Genomic DNA, 25,499 nt, shown 5'->3' with positions numbered 1-25,499 from the left:
CAGCGACGCTCCACATCCAACCTGACAGAGCTTGAGAGGATCTGCAGAGAAGAATGGGAGAAACTCCCCAAATACAGGTGTGCCAACCTTGTAGCGTCATACCCAAGAAGACTCTAGGCTGTAATCGCTGCCAAAGGTGCTTCAACAAAGTACTGAGTAAAGGGTCTGAATACTTATGTAAATGTAATATTTCAGTATTTATTTTATTTGTTTTTTTATTTGCAAAAACTGTCATTTATTGTATGTAGATTGATGAGGGGGGGAAAAACTATTTAATCCATTTTAGAATAAGGCTGTAACGTAACAAAATGTAGAAAAAGTCAAGGGGTCTGAATACTTTCCGAATGCACTGTACATACATACACACTGGGACCAGGCTTCATTTATTACTCCAAGAGTTGACGTGATTTATGACGATGTGAATCTCTCTCTTCCTCCTCAGTCGACTGGGGCCGTTCATAGCGAAACGGCGTACCCCTAAGATCCAGGAGCAGTACAGCCGGATCGGAGGAGGCTCCCCCATCAAGGCCTGGACCACCATGCAGGGAGAGGGCATGGTCAAACTGCTGGATGAGATGTGTCCGGAAACGGGTCAGACCATAACACTTCATATCCCATACGTAACACTTCATATCCCATACGTAACACTTCATATCCATACATAACACTTCATATCCCATACGTAACACTTCATATCCCATACGTAACACTTCATATTCCATACGTAACACTTCATATTCCATACGTAACACTTCATATTCCATACGTAACACTTCATATCCCATACGTAACACTTCATATCCCATACGTAACACTTCATATTCCATACGTAACACTTCATATTCCATACGTAACACTTCATATTCCATACGTAACACTTCATATTCCATACGTAACACTTCATATTCCATACGTAACACTTCATATCCCATACGTAACACTTCATATCCCATACGTAACACTTCATATTCCATACGTAACACTTCATATTCCATACGCAACACTTCATATCCCATACGCAACACTTCATATCCCATACGCAACACTTCATATTCCATACATAACACTTCATATTCCATACATAACACTTCATAGCCCATACATAACCAGGGTTCTGGTGCTGCTAACTTTTTCAGTTGGTGGCACCAGCACATGATTTGGTCCAGAGTATGTGAGCAGAGTTGAGCAGTCGGAAATCCCACTCAGTCTTTGTACATCGCTCCGACGCTCAATGTCCTTTCCCCTGCTCTGCTAAAATTCGCTCGGCGTTCACAGGAAAAGAAACTGCCTATCCAAATTGGCTCCATACATTGTTTTATTTAAAAGTATCATTTCATAAACACCCCATCTACATTAGTGACTGTATACCATTTGGTTTTGAAGTAGGCTATCGTAGGAAGCTTTAACATTGACCCAACATGTCGTAGGCCAGAGATCATCAACTAGATTCAGACGCGGGCTGATTTTTTTTAATTTTCTTGTGTGGATGGTCGTGGGGCCGGAACATAATTACAAATAACTTGTTGACTGCAAGAAGCCCAAACAGAAATAATATTTGACTAAAACAATATTTTCAAACCTTGTTTACGTTTGTATATGATCACATATCTCTCTCTTATGCGAGGGAATACTTTGGAACAGATTTCCTAAATTAAAATCACTTGGTGCTGACTTCCTGTTTACTTTAGTCTTTTATGTCCAACAATGTTTTTGGTAAAGTATTTATTTTTGCTCAGAAAACTTGGCGAAATAAAACCGCCCGTGGGCCGCCAGTTGGGGAACACTGTCGTAGGTGAAGGACCTAGCTGATGATAGGCAGTTTCTGTGTTTAAAAAAAAACAAAATACCTTTTTGTTTTTCTCTAATCTATTGATGATCAGATACTTCAGTTGTAACTGGCTCTGTTGCGCTCACATTTTAGAGTTGATCGAGCAACTTTAGGTACAGTTACAAACTTCTCAGGTAGCTTAGTGGGTAAGAGCGTTGTGCCAGTAACCGAAAGGTCGCTGGTTCTAATCCCCGAGCCGACTAGGTGAAAAATCTGTCGATGTGCCCTTAAGCAAGGCACTTAACCCTAATTGCTCCTGTAAGTCGCTCTGGATAAGAGCGTCTGCTAAATGACTAAAATGTAAAATAGAAATCAAAGTCTCTGGTGCTGCTGCATGGGCTTATTGGTTGTCTTGCCATCAATCAAACGGGCTGTGACCTTTTTCTTGGACTCATATCATTAGTGGTGGGGTCGGCTAAATAAATACAACAGAATAATTAAAGCCTAATTAAAAGAACCGTGATGAAGGAAATTAAAAATGCTTTGGCAGAGCATGCCCAGAGCTCGTGGCTGATTGGTCGCACCCTTAAAAAAATTAAAATAATTGATGATTACCTGGCCTGTCCCATAATGTGCCTGCAGATGGGTGTGAGTGGAAGGAGAGCGTGTCACATTCAAACTCACAAACACCGCTAGCTAGCTTTGATATGTTTTAGGTAGCAGCACTGACCCTGGGCTACACAAGTGGCCACAGTCACCAAAACAAACAGGCTGAGAAGTTGACTTTGTAGTGTTAAGATGTGCTGGGTTCCTTTATGTCTCACCACTGTCGTGTCGTAACAGTCGTTGACTCTGGCTGGGTGTGGTGGGGAGATAGAGTGGTGTGTTTCTCCACACCCCTACACCACACCTTACTGATAAGGCTTTACGTAGGCCCGTCTTAGGCCAAACAGAGTGGTCTTGTGTAACTTGGATAGTTCATAGATGGCCTAATTCAAATTCTATTCCCTAAGTGGAAGTCTATTATCCATTTGACTAATGCTTAGATGGTAGATTTGGAATGAGGGCTGCCATATATTCAACTTTACAGGACTCGCTTATGTTTGTTTGTTTGTTTTGTTTGTTTGTGTCTACAGCTCCTCACAAGTTCTACATAGGGTTCCGCTACGTGCATCCTCTGACCGAAGAGGCTATTGAGGAGATGGAGAAGGATGGGGTTGAGAGAGCAGTGGCCTTCACCCAGTACCCACAGTACAGCTGCTCTACCACAGGTAAGACTGGGCCCCACCTTCCTTCACCCAGTACAGCTGCTCTACCACAGGTAAGACTGGGCCCCACCTTCCTTCACCCAGTACAGCCGCTCTACCACAGGTAAGACTGGGCCCCACCTTCCTTCACCCAGTACCCACAGGACAGCCGCTCTACCACAGGTAAGACTGGGCCCCACCTTCCTTCACCCAGTACAGCTGCTCTACCACAGGTAAGACTGGGCCCCACCTTCCTTCACCCAGTACAGCCGCTCTACCACAGGTAAGACTGGGCCCCACCTTCCTTCACCCAGTACAGCTGCTCTACCACAGGTAAGACTGGGCCCCACCTTCCTTCACCCAGTACAGCTGCTCTACCACAGGTAAGACTGGGCCCCACCTTCCTTCACCCAGTACCCACAGTACAGCTGCTCTACCACAGGTAAGACTGGGCCCCACCTTCCTTCACCCAGTACCCACAGTACAGCTGCTCTACCACAGGTAAGACTGGGCCCCACCTTCCCTAATATAAGTTTGATTTACATAGCTCTTTTCCATGTCCTCATAGTGCTTCACATTGTCAAGGGGCATCTCATCTCATCCACTACGGTCCCTGTTCTGGACCTGTCACCCCTCTCACATCTCACGCCAGTTAGTCTTGGCCTGGGAGTTACTGATAAGCTGACCTAGTCTTGTTCTTATCAATACGAAAAGACCACAGGGTGACTGAACACGCCACACCCTGCATCCCATCCACTTAGTATTCCTTTTGTAAAGTACTGTGTAAAACTGTTGAGGGGTTTTATAAATACATGTGATTGATTTGATTTCTCAACCGACGTTTTGTCTCTATGCCCTTTCCCCATTCTCTGACTTGGTCGCAGTGAACAGGGGGCCGCAGTGAACAGGGGGCCGCAGTGAACAGGGGGTCGCAGTGAACAGGGGGTCGCAGTGAACAGGGGGTCGCAGTGAACAGAGGGTCGCAGTGAACATATGTAATCTCATTGGAATGGTGTGTTCTGTATCTAACAGGCAGTAGTCTGAATGCAATCTACCGGTACTACAGCGGCAGAGCAGACAGGCCTAAGATGAGGTGGAGCGTCATCGACCGCTGGCCCACACACCCCCTGCTGGTCGAGGTGAGACACTCTAACTGTCAACATTCAAAATGATTCCGCACGGAAGTTGCAGGGGTCTCAATTCGCTCTGACTGATAACCTCAATGTGTTTTTTTTTTTTCTTTTACATTTTGGATGGCAAATCCACTCAAGTTATCAGAATGTTGTAATCTCTGAGGTTAAGAAAGAACAACGACTAACTTGAATCAGGGTTAACTCCTAAATGGGAAGACGCATTGCTATTTCTGGAGTCACCCATTGCCCTCATTGAAGAGTCTGCACTTAAGTCCATGATGTTACTCTAGGTTAATTTGAACTGTAGTCGCAGTTAAAGCAGCATTTTTAAGGCCAGAACAGAACATGATGTCATGGATATATCTGGACAATAATGTGATTCCCTTCCTGCCTTGTAATTTAGCTGTGTCTGAAATGGAACCCTATTCCGTACATGGTACCCTATTCCGTACATGGTACCCTATTCCGTACATGGTACCCTATTCCGTACATGGGACCCTATTCCGTACATGGGACCCTATTCCGTACATGGGACCCTATTCCGTACATGGGACCCTATTCCGTACATGGTACCCTATTCCGTACATGGTACCCTATTCCGTACATGGTACCCTATTCCGTACATGGTACCCATAGGGCTCTGGTCAAAAGCAGTCGCTAGGCGGCCATGTTGCTTGCTTCCGGGATGGTATCCTATTCTCTATATAGTCCACTAGTTTTAACAGGGTCAACAGGGCTCTGGTCTAAAGTAATGCACTGTAGGGGATAGGGTGCTATTTGTGACATACACCTGTTCTCTCCAGATATCAGCCCGGTGTCGTGAAGTCCGAGGCAGTCCTAGTATAGATGGTTCATGTAACTATTTCACAGACTCAGTTTCTGTTCTAGTGGAAACGAAAGTGAAAACTGAGTCCGAATTAACGAGCGAGGTTAAAAAGAGCATCTCTAGGACATCTCGTCCTACGCCAGAAAGGTGTTCACTAGGCACCAAATGGGAAGAAAACAGACTGAAACAATGAGGGACTTCCAGAACTTGTCCAACATGTTTCTACGTTGCAAAACGTTTTGGTACGGTGTGCACTAATAAATCCGACACAGACAACTGTGCTAATAGCAGACTGACCGTTGAGAGTCTTGGTATAAATGTCTGACTAATAATGTATCTGTATTGTCTCATGGTATAGGTCGTTATCAATAAAACGTCACAATAAGGTGCGGAGCGTTCGATTTGCCTGCTGGGGGGGGGACAAGGAGACCTGCAGCTCCGCTAAAACCATTGACAACTGTGTGCCGTTTTTTCAAGGGATTGTTAAATAAATGTTATAACTATTTGGTCGTAATATCGTCACCTCTTGAAGAGTGTAGTCAGAACTACACATTTCAGATTTTTCCATGCAACGCAATTGCTCACATTTTAGCTCTATCATCATCATCATCATCAGAGTTATAGGCTACACAACAGCAAGTAACCGCATGCTTTTCATGATCAGTAAACATCAATTGATCTTTTAATTTCAGATGCGTGACGGTAGCCTCACAATATCGGCCAACATTAATTGGATATTTGAGTGATAGAAAATAAAAATGAACTATCCCTGACAAGTATGAGTGGTTTAGGTCAGTTTCCCATCCTTTGTGGGCTCTGCCTGTCAAGCAGCAGAAGGGCGCATTTGCCGATAATGTTTACGTTGCAAGCTTCCGGTAGAAACTTTGTACAGTTGGGTAGACCTAATGTACTTTGTTCTCCAACCAACGTAGGGCTACCTAGCGAAGTTAGCTAACTTTATCCCCTTTTCAACATTGTCTTTAAGTGTTTAATCACGATTGCTGCTGACAGACATGATGGGCTACATTGATTGATGGACCACGTCAAATTGGTTAGCTAGATAACCAATCACTTCAATATGGCTAGTTAACGAGCTAACTTTCAGGGGATAAACTAGTTGGCTATATCTAAATATTGTTTGATTTGCTTGCCATCTATAGTGTTGATGACAGTAGTCCTGGTAAAGATGCCAGTCGGATGAGGATTTGGCGACGTCAAGCTCTTTCCAAAAGCGTGATCTCTGATGAAGCTAGCTAAATGACACGTTGTTTGCTTAGCTAGCTAGCTAGCTAGCTACAGTGCCTTCAGAAAGTGTTCATACACATCATGTGGGAAATGTAAAGGGGTTACGCCATGAATTTAAAATGGATTACATTTACATTTATTGTCACTGGCCTACAAATAATACCCCCTAATGTCAAAATGGAATTATGTTTTTCGAAATATTTACAAATTAATAAAAAATGAAAAGCTGAAATGTCTTGAGTCAATAAGGATTCAATCCCTTTGTTATGGCATGCCTAAATACGTTCAGGAGTAAATATTTGCTTAACAAGTCACGTAATAAGTTGCATGGACTCACTCTTACAAGCATTTCGCTACACCCCGCAATAACATCTGCTAAATATGTGTATGGGACCAATCAAATTAGATTTTGTGTACAATAATAGTGTTTAACATGAATTTTGAATGACTACCTCATCTCTGTACACCACATATACAATTATCTGTATGGTCCCTCAGTCGAGCAGTGAATTTCAACCACAAAGAACGGGGAGGTTTTCCAATGCCTTGCAAAGAAGGGCACCTATTGGTAGATTAAAATAAAATAAAAATAAGTATGCACTCACTAACTGTAAGTCGCTCTGGATAAGAGCCTCTGCTAAATGACTACAATGTAGATGGGTCAAAATTAAAAAAGCAGACATTGACCCTTTGAGCATGGTGAAGTTATTAATTACACGTTGGATGGTGTATCAATACACCCAGTCATTACAAAGATACAGGTGTCCTTCCTAACTCAGTTGCCGGAGAGGAAGGAAACCGCTCAGGGATTTCACCATGAGGCCAATGGTGACTTTAAAACAATTAGAGTTTAATGGCTGTGATAGGAGAAAACTGAAGATGGATCAACAACATTGAAGTTATTCCACAATACTAACTTAATTGCCAGAGTAAAAAGAAGGAAGCCTGTACAGAATAAAAATATTCCAAAACATGCATCCTGTTTGCAACAAGGCACTAAAGCAATACTGCAAGAAATGTGACAAAGCAATTCACTTTTCGTCCTGAATACCAAAGTGTTATGTTTCGGGCAAATCCAATACAACACGTTACTTAGGACCACTCTCCATATTTTCATGCATAGTGGTGGCTGCATCATGTTATGGGTATGCTTGTAATCATTAACGACTGGGGAGTTTTTTCAGGATGAAAAATAAACTAAATGGAGCTAAGCACAGGCAAAATTCTAGAGGAAAACCTGCTACACTCTGCTTTCCACCAGACACTGGGAGATGAATTCACCTTTCAGCAGGACAATAACCTAAAACACAAGGCCAAATCTACACTGGAGTTGCTTAGCAAGAAGACGGTGAATGTTACTGAGTGGCCGAGTTACAGTTTTGACTTAAATATACTTGAAAATCTATGGAATGACTTGAAAATGGTTGTCTAGCAATCATCAACAACCAATTTGACAGAGCTTGGTTAATTTTGAAAATAATAATAATGGGCAAATGTTGCACAATCCAGTTGTTGAAAGCTCTTATAGACTTACCCAGAAAGACTAACGGCTGTAATCGCTTCCAAAGTATTGACTTGGGTGTGAATACTTATGTAAATGAGATTTCTGTATTTCAATTCCCCACATTTTCTAAAAACATGTTTTCACATTGGTATCATGGGTTATTGTTTGTAGATGGGGGAGGGGAGGTGGGGGGGACATATTTAATCAATTTTGAATTCAGGTTCAATGTGGAATAGGTCAAGGGCTACGAATACTTTCGTAAGGCACTGTACATGCCAAATGGATCTGGCTTCCCTCACGTGTCTGAAAATACATGATCAATTGATGTTTACTGGTCATGAAAAGCATGCTGTTACTTTCTGTATAATTCTGATGTTAGAGCTAAATGTGGAATAATCTGAAATGTGTAGTTCTGACTATACTCTTAAAGAGGTGATGATATTAAAACCAAATAGTTATAACATTTATTTAACAATCCCTTGAAAAACGGCACGTAGTTGTCAATGGTTTAGCGGAGCTGGGGGTCTCCTTGCACCTCAGCAGCCAATTTGAACACGCTGCACCTTTTTTATTGATGACGACATATAAATATCTAATAATGTATCTGTATTGTCTCCTGCAGTGTTTCTCCCAGCATGTCCTCAACGAGCTGAAGAAGTTTCCCCCAGAGAAGAGGGACGATGTGGTGATCCTGTTCTCAGCTCACTCACTACCCATGTCTGTGAGTACAGGACTACTGACCATTCATGTTCAAGTGAATTAGAAAAAAGAATCCTGTTTTCTACATGCTAAGGACAGACATCTAATCATGACATCAGCATTCCACATGACATCAGCATTACTCATGACATCAGCATTACACATGACATCAGCATTACACATGACATCAGCATTACTCATGACATCAGCATTACACATGACATCAGCATTATACATGACATCAGCATTACTCATGACATCAGCATTACTCATGACATCAGCATTACACATGACATCAGCATTATACATGACATCAGCATTACTCATGACATCAGCATTACTCATGACATCAGCATTACTCATGACATCAGCATTACACATGACATCAGCATTACTCATGACATCAGCATTCCACATGACATCAGCATTACACATGACATCAGCATTCCACATGACATCAGCATTACTCATGACATCACCATTTGTTGTACGCTAGACCTACTAGGGGGGAGGAGCTACTCTTATGCAAGACGTTATCAGTGGAGATTAAACATGGATACTTTTTGTAGTAGAAAGGTCTGATGGTTCAGTCTTGTTGTACTCTCTGTATTCGTGAGTACAGTACTGACCATTCGTAGAATACATATTCCTCTAAGACGTTATCAGGACAGTACTAATTGAGGATTTCATTGAAGACTCATGATACGTGTTTTACTAAAAATTAACATTAAGTAAAAGCACTTTATGTTGACGTGAAAAAGGATGCATAAATATATTTTATTTTATTTGATACATTTTCCTTTCAACTTTTCCTTGAGAAAGAAGTGTTGTTGTCTGTACTCCCCTGTAGCTCAGTTGGTAGAGCATGGCGCTTGCAACGCCAGGGTTGTGGGTTCCTTTCCCACGGGGGGGGGGCCAATATGAAAATGTATGCACTCACTAACTGTAAGTCGCTCTGGATAAGAGCGTCTGCTAAATGACTAAAATGTAAATGTAAATGTCTGTGTAGATGGTCAACCAGGCTAGTTTTCAGTGTTGTCTGTGTAGATGGTCAACCAGGCTAGTTTTCAGTGTTGTCTGTGTAGATTGTCAACCAGGCTAGTTGTCTGTGTAGATGGTCAACCAGGCTAGTTTTCAGTGTTGTCCGTATAGATTGTCAACCAGGCTAGTTTTCTGTGTAGATGGTCAACCAGGCTAGTTTTCAGTGTTGTCTGTATAGATTGTCAACCAGGCTAGTTTTCAGTGTTGTCTGTGTAGATTGTCAACCAGGCTAGTTGTCTGTGTAGATGGTCAACCAGGCTAGTTTTCAGTGTTGTCCGTATAGATTGTCAACCAGGCTAGTTTTCTGTGTAGATGGTCAACCAGGCTAGTTTTCAGTGTTGTCTGTATAGATTGTCAACCAGGCTAGTTTTCAGTGTTGTCTGTGTAGATGGTCAACCAGGCTAGTTTTCAGTGTTGTCTGTATAGATTGTCAACCAGGCTAGTTGTCTGTGTAGATGGTCAACCAGGCTAGTTTTCCGTCTCATTCTTGTCTCTCTCTAGGTGGTGAACAGGGGAGATCCGTACCCTCAGGAGGTTGGAGCCACGGTGCAGAGAGTCATGGAAAGACTACAGCACTGTAACCCCTACCGTCTGGTCTGGCAGTCCAGGGTAAGGACTACAGCACTGTAACCCCTACCGTCTGGTCTGGCAGTCCAGGGTAAGGACCACACACTGTAACCCCTACCGTCTGGTCTGGCAGTCCAGGGTAAGGACCCCACACTGTAACCCCTACCGTCTGGTCTGGCAGTCCAGGGTAAGGACCCCACACTGTAACCCCTACCGTCTGGTCTGGCAGTCCAGGGTAAGGACCCCACACTGTAACCCCTACCGTCTGGTCTGGCAGTCCAGGGTAAGGACCACACACTGTAACCCCTACCGTCTGGTCTGGCAGTCCAGGGTAAGGACCACACACTGTAACCCCTACCGTCTGGTCTGGCAGTCCAGGGTAAGGACCCCACACACTGTAACCCCTACCGTCTGGTCTGGCAGTCCAGGGTAAGGACCCCACACTGTAACCCCTACCGTCTGGTCTGGCAGTCCAGGGTAAGGACCCCACACACTGTAACCCCTACCGTCTGGTCTGGCAGTCCAGGGTAAGGACCCCACACACTGTAACCCCTACCGTCTGGTCTGGCAGTCCAGGGTAAGGACCCCACACACACACACACACACACACACACACACACACACTATGCTGTCTTTCATCTGTGGTGCAGAGAATTACAGCCCCAAAGCTAAGATGACTTCTACCCTCATGGTTACCTCTACCACACGGAGCCAATGGCTCAGGACTGTATTGTTGTGCTGTAGTGATCTTGTGGTGAAAAGGCATCTCCATCCATGATACAACACTGTGTAGGGTGTCCACTCAACCCAGAATGAGTGAAAAGGCGCTTTGGTGATGAAGTCGTACTTCCTTTTGTTATGAAATACATTTTACCAAGACGAATGTTACGTTTTGCGGTCGTCGTCTTCAAAGTTGTTTCCGCGGGTCGTAAAAAGCGAAATGAGCATGACACAAGCTGAATTAAACGTAAAAGGCTTTGAAAATAAAAGCTTGGTTATACGCTCAGTGCTCCGTTGACATTTTCAGAGATGCGCTTGTTTTTGTGAGGAATCTTCGAAAAAAGAACAGGAGTTTTGAATTGGTATGAAAAGCGTGTACTAAAATATGAAAATGCTACATGTCGTCTCAAAAGCAGTCTCCATAGAGGCGTCACTACAGACCCGGGTAGTGATCATTGATATTATTGATGTTTAAACGCGGGGCTGAGATCATTGATATTATTGATGTTTAAACGCAGGGCTGAGATCATTGATATTATTGATGTTTAAACGCGGGGCTGAGATCATTGATATTATTGATGTATAAACGCGGGGCTGAGATCATTGATATTATTGATGTATAAACGCAGGGCTGAGATCATTGATATTATTGATGTATAAACGCAGGGCTGAGATCATTGATATTGATGTATAAACGCAGGGCTGAGATCATTGATATTATTGATGTTTAAACGCAGGGCTGAGATCATTGATATTATTGATGTTTAAACGCAGGGCTGAGATCATTGATATTATTGATGTTTAAACGCAGGGCTGAGATCATTGATATTATTGATGTTTAAACGCAGGGCTGAGATCATTGATATTGATGTTTAAACGCAGGGCTGAGACAGAGCAGACCGAAAGCATCTGAAGTGATACATGTAGACCCGAACCTGTGGTGATCAGTACGTAATGCCAGTCTATATGTGGTGGCCCTGGCCCTAACCCTAGCCCTGGCCCTAACGCTGGCCCTAACGCTGGCCCTAACGCTGGCCCTAACGCTGGCCCTAACGCTGGCCCTAACCCTGGCCCTGGCCCTAACCCTAACCCTGGGCCTCACCAGGTTTCATAACTGACACATCACATAATAATTAGGTCAGCCACAGCAGTTTAACAGCAAGGATCTTCTAAATACTATATTATCAATTTGATTAGAACTCTTAATGTATTCACAGATATAATGCTCTGTCTTAATTGAAAAGCCTGAATTATTTAATTCCTTTTTAATTATGGAAAGTGTGTTGTGACCCATGTGAAATGCACTTAGGTGAATTTTTAATTTTTGCGTTGTCATTTCAGAAAATGTCTGTAATATATCTGCAGTGATAGTGGAATGATAGTGTTTCACAGTATTACTTACCCACCAGTGTTGTGATTGGCTGTAATATTCGCCTATTGATTTCTATGACAACAGATGCCGGAGCGGTGTCTGTTGTCATAATGGAAAAGATGTTTCAACTTTAGCTGTGTTTATCTAGTAGAAATCGGGTCAAGTGGCCAATGTAGAAATCGCTCTGTCATTTCCTGGTTGTGAAAATGTTTCACTGTTCGCTCAATTTCAGTTTGTGAGAAAACAAACACTGAATAGTATATGGAATCATTGTACCATCTAAATTGCTGTGAAATATATTTTCAATAACACAAAATATAGTTTTTCCTGCTGTTTGAAGCTGGTGGACCAAAACCGAAAGTTAAAGGCTCGAGCGTCAGTCTCCACCATGTTACAGAGAAGTGGGCGAGGGGGAGATTATGTTTTGAATGCAGCCTAGTGCTGTTGCAAATTCACCTAGCTTCCACATACGTGAGAAATTCTAGGTGTCGCAACCCTTTTCAAATAAATCTGACTTGATTGTGTCTCTGTCCTCCCTAGGTGGGTCCTATGCCATGGCTGGGCCCTCAGACAGACGATGTCATCAAGGGTCTGTGTGAGCGGGGGAAGAAGAACCTTCTGCTGGTCCCCATCGCCTTCACCAGCGACCACATCGAGACGCTGCATGAACTGGACATCGAGTACTCTCAGGTGCTGGGAGAGGAGGTATGTGGTACTGTACTGAGGTGTGAGTGAACTGGACATCGAGTACTCTCAGGTGCTGGGAGAGGAGGTATGTGTGAGCTAGACTCCCTCTTGAGGTCAGTTAATTAATTAAATTTTAATTAATTTTTAATTAATTGGTCATTTAGCAGACGCTCTTATCCAGAGCGACTTACAGGAGCAATTAGGGTTAAGTGCCTTGCTCAAGGGCACATCGACAGATTTTTCACCTAGTCGGCTTGGGGATTAGAACCAGCGACCTTTCGGTTACTGGTACAACTCTCTTAACCACTAAGCTACCTGCCGCCGCGTTATTATGATGTGGAAAACTGAGAAGTGAAGATTATACGTGACGGATGTTATCTAGAAAAGAGTGTCCTTACATCAAAGATTCTGACATATAAGCAGAATAGTAGAGTGTCCTGAAGAGTGTGTGTGTGTGTGTGTGCGCGTGCGACAGGAGGACTATAGCCACCATACTAACAACAGATCAGTTAGGAGTGGTGCCTAGCATGCTTAGTAATGTTTCTAAAACAAGGAATATATTACTAGTAAGAAGTCATGTGGTATATTTCTCAATTTCATATTTTGTATCCCGAGTCTTTTTAATCAAAATATAAGACCCATATTTTCAGCTGCCCCCTTTTCAAGGTTACTGTGGTAATGGGGCCACTGTGCCTGTGAGAGTCTGACTAGTAGAGGCCCCTGAGGTATAACTGGTATAATATTAACAGTAGAGGCCCCTGAGGTATAACTGGTATAATATTAACAGTAGAGGCCCCTGAGGTATAACTGGTATAATATTAACAGTAGAGGCCCCTGAGGTATAACTGGTATAATATTAACAGTAGAGGCCCCTGAGGTATAACTGGTATAATATTAACAGTAGAGGCCCCTGAGGTATAACTGGTATAATATTAACAGTAGAGGCCGACGACGTCGCTTCTCTTCACTAGCAGTGGAAGGAAACTCAAACATTGAAAAACAACCTATAACTTATTCAATAAACAGGACAATAAAGTCTCTTCGTTTGACCAACTTTTATGCCTGTGCACATTACTTCAGCAAGCCAGCCCCCCAGCCAGCCAGCCCCCTAGCCAGCCCCCCAGTCAGCCAGCCCCCCAGCCAGCCAGCCCCCCAGCCAGCCCCCCAGTCAGCCAGCCCCCTAGCCAGCCAGCCAGCCCCCCAGTCAGCCAGCCCCCCAGTCAGCCAGCCCCCCAGTCAGCCAGCCCCCCAGTCAGCCAGCCCCCCCCCCAGCCAGCCAGCCCCCCAGTCAGCCAGCCCCCCAGTCAGCCCCCCAGTCAGCCAGCCCCCCAGTCAGCCAGCCCCCCAGTCAGCCAGCCCCCCAGTCAGCCAGCCCCCCAGCCAGCCAGCCCCCCAGTCAGCCAGCCCCCCAGCCAGCCCCCTAGCCAGCCCCCTAGCCAGCCAGCCAGCCAGTCAGCCAGCCAGTCAGTGTTGCTGCGGGGAGGTGGGGTAGGTAGCTATAACGTTAGGATTGCTATTTCTTTGTGCATTACCAGATATGAAACAAAATGGCAGAAATACTTTGAAAACAGCTACTGCGGGATTTATTTAGGTATAAATCACTACTCGCGCATGTGCCCATACTTGACTTTTGACTATTTTTATAAAATGCTGGTACTGTAGAGCCCTTAGTGTGACCACTGGTGAATTAGACGTTGCCAATGCCAAAATCTACCTGCATTTGGCGGGTGTTCATTTTAGGCTTTCTCTCCTCTCTCTCCCCGTGTCTCTCTCTCTGTCTCGTCTCTCCCCGTGTCTCTCTCCCCGTCTCTCGTCTCTCCCCGTCTCTCTCTCTGTCTCGTCTCTCTCCGTCTCTCTCTGTCTCGTCTCTCTCTGTCTCGTCTCTCTGTGTCTCGTCTCTCCCCGTCTGTCTCGTCTCTCCCCGTCTCTCTCTGTCTCTCTCTGTCTCGTCTCTCTCTGTCTCGTCTCTCCCCGTCTCTCTCTGTCTCGTCTCTCCCCGTCTCTCTCTCTCTGTCTCGTCTCTCCCCGTCTCTCTCTCTCTGTCTCGTCTCTCCCCGTCTCTCTCCGTCTCTCTCTGTCTCGTCTCTCCCCGTCTCTCTCTGTCTCGTCTCTCCCCGTCTCTCTCTGTCTCGTCTGTCTCGTCTCTCTCTGTCTCGTCTCTCTCTGTCTCGTCTCTCTCTGTCTCGTCTCTCTCTGTCTCGTCTCTCCCCGTCTCTCTCTGTCTCGTCTCGCTCTGTCTCGTCTCTCCCCGTCTCTCTCTGTCTCGTCTCTCTCTGTCTCGTCTCTCCTCGTCTCTCTCTGTCTCGTCTCTCTCTGTCTCGTCTCTCCCCGTCTCTCTCTGTCTCGTCTCTCTCTGTCTCGTCTCTCCTCGTCTCTCCCCGTCTCTCGTCTCTCCCCGTCTCTCTCTCTCTCTCGTCTCTCTCTGTCTCGTCTCTCGTCTCTCCCCGTCTCTCTCTCTCCCCGTCATCAGTCTCTGCGATGTCCCTGCTAGGGCTCTCTTCTCCTTTGACTAGCTAGTGGTTTTTGAACCCCATCCTCCCTGAGGGCCAACCCTAAAGCTGGAGCCACTTGTTGTTTATCTCTGCTTCTGATCTCAGAGCCCCTGGATGTAGCCAGACCTGTCACTGATATTACAGTAGACTGATCCCAGACCTGTCACTGATATTACAGTAGACTGATCCCAGACCTGTCACTGATATTACAGTAGACTCATCCCAGACCTGTCACTAATATTACAGTAGACTGATCCCAGACCTGTCACTGATATTACAGTAGACTGTGTACCGTAATTTTCGGACTATAATCCGCGCCTTTTTTCAAAATTTTCGACCCTGCGGCTTATATAACGGTGCGGCTAATCTATGGATTTTTACAGCTAACGGCCACTAGAAGACCTCCTAAATCTATGGATTTTACAGGTTACAGTCCACCAACTTTAACTCTATGGGCTCTATGACCGGTCCGCGCCCCCCACCTTTAAGCGGCGGGCTCCAGCAGGAAAAGCTGGAGGCCGGAAAAGAGTGAGACAGGTAGCGCGCGCAAAAGTAAAAGTGGAACCAAGAGTGGTACGAGAGACAGAACGAGAGCAAGACAGACAGACATTACGAGAGCGAGACAGTTTGTCTCTTTCCCGACAATCCCCTCTGTGCACGAACCCTTACATATGGTAATTAAACATTAAAACACCTGCGGCTTATAGTCCACTGTGGCTTATATATGTCAACATCATTCAATATCATTCAATTTAGCTGCTGCGGCTTATACTCCGGTGCGGAAAATACGGTACTCTTCCGAGTCATTAAAGGAGGACATGGTTTCTGTAGGTTGAATTGAGTTGTGTTTGTCTGTGGACCCTTATTCTACCACTATAGAAGTTTAAAGTAGACTGTCCCGTCCACCAGGCTAAAGTCTCAAGAATATTACTGACTGTACAGGAGAATTCAATGTCTGACTGTTGTTTTACCTTCCTGCTTGTTGTGGTGCTGAGTTAACCAAGTCCTATGTTCTCTCACAGTGTGGTGTGGAAAACATCCGAAGGGCTGAATCTCTGAATGGAAACCCAATCTTTTTCCAGGTAAGAGAGGAAACTGACATATTTGAAATGCTTTCTTCACAGTACATAGGGGGGCCTAAGCGTCCTTATCAAAAGCACCAACTTACATTTTGTGAACTTGCCCAGCCCTGCCTGGTCCTACATGTAAATCTTCTTCTGTGGAAACTACTCCAGGTGGTTTTAGTCTTGGTCATTCTCAGATTGTTAATTCCGTTAACCGCTGCCGCCTTCAATTAGAAGCTGTTAAAGGATTTGTAGCGTTATCTAACGTAGTGACTGAGGGTCCAGATGCTGAAAGGCCTCTTCTGTAAACGCCTTAATACAGGTTTGGTTCCTTTACACGTTTCCATAGATGAAAGGAGATTTGCTGTTGCAGTTCAAATGTATTTATTACTCACTCAAGTTAATTGTCCGTTGTGTGTCACACAGATTCCAGGTTGGTAAGTGGTAAAAGACTGCATTGTAATCCATTGTACTCCTGAGTGGCGCAGTGGTCTAAGGCACTGCATTGCAGTGCTAACTGTGCCACTAGAGATCCTGGTTCGAATCCAGGCTCTGTCGCAGCCGGCCGCGACCGGGAGACTCATGGGCGGCGCACAATTGGCCCAGCGTCGTCCAGGGTAGGGGAGGGAATGGCCGGCAGGGATGTAGCTCAGTTGATAGAGCATGGCGTTTGCAACGCCAGGGTTGTGGGTTCGTTTCCCAGGGGGGGGCCAGTATAAAAAAAATAAAAAATATATGTATTCACTAACTGTAAGTCGCTCTGGATAAGAGCGTCTGCTAAATGACTAAAATGTAAATGTAAAATGTTAAACGGGTTCCAAGTGGTATGAACGGCAAAAGGGTCAAATCCCAAAGTACAAAATGATAAGTAGCAACGTGCAAATTAAATCCAAAAGAAATGGTAGAAAACTGTTGCTCTGCTAGGTGTCTTCCATCAGGTCAATCAGCTGTCCTCATGCGTTACTGACACCATCTTTACCCAAAACCCTTCATTCTATATTCTTACAGGTAAACCATAGGTTTCCACCGGGTGTCACAATAGCATCTGTAAAAGCCTTCTAATATACATATTTAACATAATGAAGTTTACATACATACATTCCTCTACAATAATAATAATTTTCTATACATTTCTATATCTCTCATAAATCAGCCAAAATAAGGTGAATACAGTTTATTTCTTACATCAAAATGGCTCTAGCGACGTGTGTTTTAAAATGGATGGCTAGACAGCCCAAGCATGGGATAAAGCAGTCAGTCAGTGTTGCAGTGTTGCTCATTCAATATCCCCAGTGTAAGATCCAAGCAAATACGAGGCATGTGCTGCTTCTCGCTTCTGACTCGGAGAGATGGTGAGACTTAAACATTGGTGCTGGGATCAAAGATGTTCAGTTCGGAGAGCCGTTTGACGCAGCAGCCCCTCCTTGATCTCTGACTTCTAACTCTCTGTGAGGGGTTCGTTTAGAGAGGGGGACTGTGGGTGGTTGGTCTGAGCAGCACTACCAGACCCCAGCTAGCTAGCTGAGCTGGGAAGAAAGCCCCGGGGAACAGCTGTTTAAGAAAGGGATTGCCCTAGCCCTCCTCTCCATCCCTCTCTCCATCCCCACTCAGTGCTCCTACAAGGCCGTCTCGCTCTCTTTCTGTCTCTCCCCCTCTTTCTTTCTCTCTAGGCTACTCTGCGTACTCTCTAGGCTACTCTGCGTACTCTCTAGGCTACTCTGCGTACTCTCTCGGCTACTCTGTGTACTCTCTAGGCTACTCTGTGTACTCTCTAGGCTACTCTGTGTACTCTCTAGGCTACTCTGTGTACTCTCTAGGCTACTCTGTGTACTCCCTAGGCTACTCTGCGTACTCTCTAGGCTACTCTGCGTACTCTCTAGGCTACTCTGTGTACTCTAGGCTACTCTGTGTACTCTCTAGGCTACTCTGCGTACTCTCTAGGCTACTCTGCGTACTCTCTAGGCTACTCTGTGTACTCTCTAGGCTACTCTGTGTACTCTAGGCTACTCTGCGTACTCTCTAGGCTACTCTGCGTACTCTCTAGGCTACTCTGCGTACTCTCTAGGCTACACTGTGTACTCTAGGCTACTCTGCGTACTCTCTAGGCTACTCTGTGTACTCTCTAGGCTACTCTACGTACTGTCTCGGCTACTCTGCGAACTCTCTAGGCTACTCTGTGTACTCTCTAGGCTACTCTGTGTACTCTCTAGGCTACTCTGCGTACTCTCTAGGCTACTCTGTGTACTCTCTAGGCTACTCTGTGTACTCTAGGCTACTCTGCGTACTCTCTAGGCTACTCTGCGTACTCTCTAGGCTACTCTGCGTACTCTCTAGGCTACTCTGTGTACTCCCTAGGCTACTCTGTGTACTCTCTAGGCTACTCTGCGTACTCTCTAGGCTACTCTGTGTACTCTCTAGGCTACTCTGCGTACTCTCTAGGCTACTCTGCGTACTCTAGGCTACTCTGTGTACTCTCTAGGCTACTCTGTGTACTCTAGGCTACTCTGTGTACTCTCTAGGCTACTCTGTGTACTCTAGGCTACTCTGCGTACTCTCTAGGCTACTCTACGTACTCTCTAGGCTACTCTGTGTACTCTCTAGGCTACTCTGTGTACTCTAGGCTACTCTGTGTACTCTCTAGGCTACTCTGTGTACTCTAGGCTACTCTGCGTACTCTCTAGGCTACTCTACGTACTCTCTCGGCTACTCTGTGTACTCTCTAGGCTACTCTTCGTACTCTAGGCTACTCTGTGTACTCTCTAGGCTACTCTGCGTACTCTCTAGGCTACTCTGTGTACTCTCTAGGCTACTCTGCGTACTCTCTAGGCTACTCTGCGTACTCTCTAGGCTACTCTACGTACTGTCTCGGCTACTCTGCGTACTCTCTAGGCTACTCTGTGTACTCTAGGCTACTCTGCGTACTCTCTAGGCTACTCTGTGTACTCTAGGCTACTCTGTGTACTCTCTAGGCTACTCTGCGTACTCTCTAGGCTACTCTGTGTACTCTAGGCTACTCTGCGTACTCTCTAGGCTACTCTGTGTACTCTCTAGGCTACTCTTCGTACTCTAGGCTACTCTGTGTACTCTCTAGGCTACTCTACGTACTGTCTCGGCTACTCTGCGTACTCTCTAGGCTACTCTGTGTACTCTAGGCTACTCTGCGTACTCTCTAGGCTACTCTGTGTACTCTAGGCTACTCTGTGTACTCTCTAGGCTACTCTGCGTACTCTCTAGGCTACTCTGTGTACTCTAGGCTACTCTGCGTACTCTCTAGGCTACTCTGTGTACTCTCTAGGCTACTCTTCGTACTCTAGGCTACTCTGTGTACTCTCTAGGCTACTCTTCGTACTCTAGGCTACTCTGTGTACTCTCTAGGCTACTCTGTGTACTCTCTAGGCTACTCTGTGTACTCTCTAGGCTACTCTGCGTACTCTCTAGGCTACTCTACGTACTCTCTCGGCTACTCTGTGTACTCTCTAGGCTACTCTTCGTACTCTAGGCTACTCTGTGTACTCTCTAGGCTACTCTGCGTACTCTCTAGGCTACTCTGTGTACTCTCTAGGCTACTCTGCGTACTCTCTAGGCTACTCTGCGTACTCTCTAGGCTACTCTACGTACTGTCTCGGCTACTCTGCGTACTCTCTAGGCTACTCTGTGTACTCTAGGCTACTCTGCGTACTCTCTAGGCTACTCTGTGTACTCTAGGCTACTCTGTGTACTCTCTAGGCTACTCTGCGTACTCTCTAGGCTACTCTGTGTACTCTAGGCTACTCTGCGTACTCTCTAGGCTACTCTGTGTACTCTCTAGGCTACTCTTCGTACTCTAGGCTACTCTGTGTACTCTCTAGGCTACTCTACGTACTGTCTCGGCTACTCTGCGTACTCTCTAGGCTACTCTGTGTACTCTAGGCTACTCTGCGTACTCTCTAGGCTACTCTGTGTACTCTAGGCTACTCTGTGTACTCTCTAGGCTACTCTGCGTACTCTCTAGGCTACTCTGTGTACTCTAGGCTACTCTGCGTACTCTCTAGGCTACTCTGTGTACTCTCTAGGCTACTCTTCGTACTCTAGGCTACTCTGTGTACTCTCTAGGCTACTCTTCGTACTCTAGGCTACTCTGTGTACTCTCTAGGCTACTCTGTGTACTCTCTAGGCTACTCTGTGTACTCTCTAGGCTACTCTGCGTACTCTCTAGGCTACTCTGCGTACTCTCTAGGCTACTCTGTGTACTCTCTAGGCTACTCTGTGTACTCTCTAGGCTACTCTGTGTACTCCCTAGGCTACTCTGTGTACTCTCTAGGCTACTCTGTGTACTCTCTAGGCTACTCTGTGTACTCTCTAGGCTACTCTGTGTACTCTCTAGGCTACTCTGTGTACTCTCTAGGCTACTCTGTGTACTCCCTAGGCTACTCTGTGTACTCTCTAGGCTACTCTGCGTACTCTCTAGGCTACTCTGTGTACTCTCTAGGCTACTCTGCGTACTCTCTAGGCTACTCTGTGTACTCTCTAGGCTACTCTGCGTACTCTCTAGGCTACTCTGTGTACTCTCTAGGCTACTCTGCGTACTCTCTAGGCTACTCTGTGTACTCTCTAGGCTACTCTGTGTACTCTCTAGGCTACTCTGTGTACTCTCTAGGCTACTCTGTGTACTCTCTAGGCTACTCTGCGTACTCTCTAGGCTACTCTGTGTACTCTCTAGGCTACTCTGTGTACTATGTTTTTATAATGTGTATTTATTTTTTCATTTTGTTTATGGTGAAGTTGCTTATGGGTAAGCAATTCAATGTATTTTTTTTATATACAGTGAGGGAAAAAAGTATTTGATCCCCTGCTGATTTTGTACATTTGCCAACTGACAAAGACATGATCACTCTATAATTTTAATGGTAGGTTTATTTGAACAGTGAGAGACAGAATAACAACAACAAAATCCAGAAAAACGCATGTCAAAAATGTTATAAATTGATTTGCATTTTAATTTAATTCTCAATCAGAAAGATTTCTGGCTCCCAGGTGTCTTTTATACAGGTAACGAGCTGAAATTAGGAGCACACTCTTAAAGGGAGTGCACCTAATCTCAGCTTGTTACCTGTATAAAAGACACCTGTCCACAGAAGCAATCAATCAATCAGATTCCAAACTCTCCACCATGGCCAAGACCAAAGAGCTCTCCAAGGATGTCAGGGACAAGATTTTAGACCTACACAAGGCTGGAATGGGCTACAAGACCATCGGCAAGCAGCTTGGTGAGAAGGTGACAACAGTTGGTGTGATTATTCGCAAATGGAAGAAACACAAACGAACTGTCAATCTCCCTCGGCCTGGGGCTCCATGCAAGATCTCACCTCGTGGAGTTGCAATGATCATGAGAACGGTGAGGAATCAGCCCAGAACTACACGGGAGGATCTTGTCAATGAAGGCAATCAATCAAGGCTGGGTATTCCAGCATGACAATGACCCAAAACACACGGCCAAGGCAACAAAGGAGTGGCTCAAGAAGAAGCACATTAAGGTCCTGGAGTGGCCTAGCCAGTCTCCAGACCTTAATCCCATAGAAAATCTGTGGAGGGAGCTGAAGGTTCGAGTTGCCAAACGTCAGCCTCGAAACCTTAATGACTTGGAGAAGATCTGCAAAGAGGAGTGGGACAAAATCCCTCCTGAGATGTGAGCAAACCTGGTGGCCAACTACAAGAAAAGTCTGACCTTTGTGATTGCCAACAAGGGTTTTGCCACCAAGTACTAAGTCATGTTTTGCAGAGGGGTCAAATACTTATTTCCCTCATTAAAATACAAATCAATTTATAACATTTTTGACATGCGTTTTTCTGGATTTTTCTGTTGTTATTCTGTCTCTCCCTGTTCAAATAAACCTACCATTAAAATTATAGACTGATCATGTCTTTGTCAGCGGGCAAACGTACAAAATCAGCAGGGGATCAAATACTTTTTTCCCTCACTGTATATATATATATATATATATATATATATATATATGACAAATAAACCAAACATTGACCCTTGCTTTCCTCTCTCAGGCTCTTGCTGACCTGGTCCAAACCCACCTGAAGTCAGGCGAGTCCTGCTCCCGTCAGCTCACCCTGCGCTGCCCACTGTGTATCAACCCCACCTGCGGAGCAACCAAAGCCTTCTTCGCCAATCAGAAATGACCCTCCTCCTCCTCAAACCATCTACTAGTGTTGCAAACTGCAGGTTACTATCTCAAAAGTCCTGGTTTCCCTGAAATCCTACTTGGATGATTCTGAATTTCCTGTTTATTTCTTCCTGATTCCTGGATTCTTCCAACCGGGATTTCTGGGAAAGCTGGGAGTTCTGAGAAAGTCACCAGAATTGTGGCACCCTACTCTCTATCCAACTGTTACTACGGGACAGAGCACACATTTCTAAGGAACCACCATAAGAAGAAGCAGACAAACTAGTAAACAAGCTGTCAGTACGCACAGTGACGAGAAGAGGAGTTGCACTTATTTTGTCCCCCCGCCGCTCGCTTACATTCCATCCGTTGAATCCCTGGAAAACTAGAATCCTTTCAAAGATGAAGAGAAACTGTATCCTTTCTCACCTGGTGCTTGTCCAGTTGGTTGTACGCCAATGCTCTGGGACAGTTGTGAAGCGTGCTCCCCCTCCATTCTGGTATGTCATCCAGTGTCTCTTTGAGACCCTCTCTGGTGTCTGGAGGACTGTCCCCTGATTTGAGACCCTCTCTGGTGTCTGGAGGACTGTCCCCTGATTTGAGACCCTCTCTGGTGTCTGGAGGACTGTCCCCTGATTTGAGACCCTCTCTGGTGTCTGGAGGACTGTCCCCTGATTTGAGACCCTCTAGTATCTCCTCTCTGTCTTTAGAGTATCCCTGCATCCATCCTTGTAGAGCCTCTCATCCAGAGTCGATGCTCTTACCTCTCCCACCCAGCAACCTCCTCTGACCTCTAATCTCTTATAGGGCACCATCACCCCTGGCACCACTTCTACAAAGTGCTGCTGCACATCTTGCCCCTGCATGAGTCCCTGTCTCTCCCCGGCCGGCCTCTCACCTCCCTGCTTCGGTGCTGCAGGGTCCTCCATTCCTGTCTCTCCCCGGCCAGCCTCTCACCTCCCTGCTTCGGTGCTGCAGAGTCCCCCATCCCTGTCTCTCCCCGGCCGGCCTCTCACCTCCCTGCTTCGGTGCTGCAGAGTCCCCCATCCCTGTCTCTCCCCGGCCGGCCTCTCACCTCCCTGCTTCGGTGCTACAGAGTCCCCCATCCCTGTCTCTCCCCGGCCGGCCTCTCACCTCCCTGCTTCGGTGCTGCAGAGTCCCCCATCCCTGTCTCCCCCCGGCCGGCCTCTCACCTCCCTGCTTCGGTCCTGCAGAGTCCCCCATTCCTGTCTCTCCCCGGCCGGCCTCTCACCTCCCTGCTTCGGTGCTGCAGAGTCCCCCATCCCTGTCTCTCCCCGGCCAGCCTCTCACCTCCCTGCTTCGGTGCTGCAGGGTCCCCCATCCCTGTCTCCCCCCGGCCGGCCTCTCACCTCCCTGCTTCGGTCCTGCAGAGTCCTCCATCCCTGTCTCTCCCCGGCCGGCCTCTCACCTCGCCTCTCAGCTCTGAACCTGCTACCGGTCAAAGTCTAACTATGGTCTCCATGGCCTTGTCCACCTAACCTGAGCTGATAGCACTGTGTTATAGCGGCTGCTGTTTAGACAGACACAGACAGACGCTTAGCGACTAGCATGCTTCTCCTTTGTCCTCGGTCGGTCAAGCACTCAGAGTAACATGTCATAACGTGCCTTTTTTACACTTTCTCTTTGAACATTATGGATTCAACTCTGTGCTTTATATGTAATTTACTAAAATGTGATAATTACCAGGGTCGTGTTCATCAGGGCACACCGTAACTAAACAAGAAAATGAGTGTTTCATATTGGGCAAGTTCGGAGAGTACGCCTCTGTTTCGGGCATATTCTTCCGTTAACGTGCCTGCTGAACACAATCCAGATTCTAATGTATTTAAGAAGTCATCAGCCATGTTGAAGAATCTTGATGTATACGAATTGAGGTTTGTTTTTAGATGTGTGGATACCATAGTGTAATAAGACATTATACAATGGCATTGTTGAATACTCGTGTCTGATTTGGCTTGAAGGACATTCTAGAGCGTGCATTATTTCCCTATAACGCATGGCGTATCAGCACGGTAGAATTCAATGGCTTTAGTTCATTCTTACATGTTCTATATGTTTGAGTTTGCTTTTGAAAGCAAAAGTCGATTTTAAAACATTGGCAGTGTTGAATTCTATTTTCATAATAGCAAGTTAGAACTGATGGTTTGGTTAGCTAAAGGAGGAAATCTGTTTGTTTGGTTACCACGGCAACTACTGTAGCTATCCAGTAAACCTGCTAGCTATGTCGGTGGACGTTGAACACATTTCTACTGGCAAATGTGTTAAATTTGAGCCATGGTATAAAAGGGATAATCAACTCGGCTCTCTGCGTTCTCTGAGAAATAATGCTACTCTGTTGAAGGTTAATTCCACTCTGCTAGCATGTCGTGGAACACACCTTCCACGTCGTTATTTTCCGTAGATCGCTTAGCCCTCGTTGATTATCCCTTACAGATATGATGTGTATATGTATGAGATGCCACTTCATGTTACATCATTGTCATTTTTTTTGTGGTTGTTTTATTTATTTGTCATATATTTTTACTGGAATACAACATTAACCACAAGTCTTCCATCAAATCTAATAAAATGGACAACATGAAAACATTTGCATCATTTCATCAAAGATCTTCAGCAACCCAGTCCTACATCTGGAGGGGATGGGCTATTAGAGGAGGGAGGGGGGATGGGCTATTAGAGGAGGGAGGGGGGTGGGCTATTAGAGGAGGGAGGGGGGGATGGGCTATTAGAGGAGGGAGGGGGGGATGGGCTATTAGAGGAGGGAGGGGGGGATGGGCTATTAGAGGAGGGAGGGGGATGGGCTATTAGAGGAGGGAGGGGGGGTGGGCTATTAGAGGGGGGAGGGGGGGATGGGCTATTAGAGGAGGGGGGGGGGGTGGGCTATTAGAGGAGGGGGGGGGGATGGGCTATTAGAGGTGGGGGGGGATGGGCTATTAGAGGAGGGGGGGGGATGGGCTATTA

The 25,499-nt window shown here is 45.8% G+C and overlaps 1 protein-coding gene across 1 annotated transcript in view; it reads left to right on the top strand.

Annotated features, from left to right (window-relative positions):
• Positions 1–25,119, top strand: part of fech (ferrochelatase) — a 29,680-nt gene extending 4,561 nt beyond the window's left edge. Inside the window, exons 4-11 of the mRNA XM_084159548.1 lie at positions 443–591; positions 2,905–3,039; positions 4,048–4,154; positions 8,346–8,444; positions 9,965–10,072; positions 12,663–12,827; positions 16,324–16,383; positions 22,402–25,119. Coding sequence (XP_084015674.1) covers positions 443–591; positions 2,905–3,039; positions 4,048–4,154; positions 8,346–8,444; positions 9,965–10,072; positions 12,663–12,827; positions 16,324–16,383; positions 22,402–22,533 — 955 coding nt within the window. The 3' untranslated portion in view covers positions 22,534–25,119. The remainder of the gene's footprint in view (positions 1–442; positions 592–2,904; positions 3,040–4,047; positions 4,155–8,345; positions 8,445–9,964; positions 10,073–12,662; positions 12,828–16,323; positions 16,384–22,401) is intronic.
• The last annotated feature ends 380 nt before the right edge of the window (positions 25,120–25,499 follow it).

This window comes from Coregonus lavaretus (genome assembly GCF_964263955.1).
Source record: "Coregonus lavaretus genome assembly, chromosome: 4".
Taxonomy (NCBI): domain Eukaryota; kingdom Metazoa; phylum Chordata; class Actinopteri; order Salmoniformes; family Salmonidae; genus Coregonus; species Coregonus lavaretus.
The sequence above is the reverse complement of the archived record's forward strand: the minus strand, read 5'-3'. Positions and strand labels throughout refer to the sequence as shown.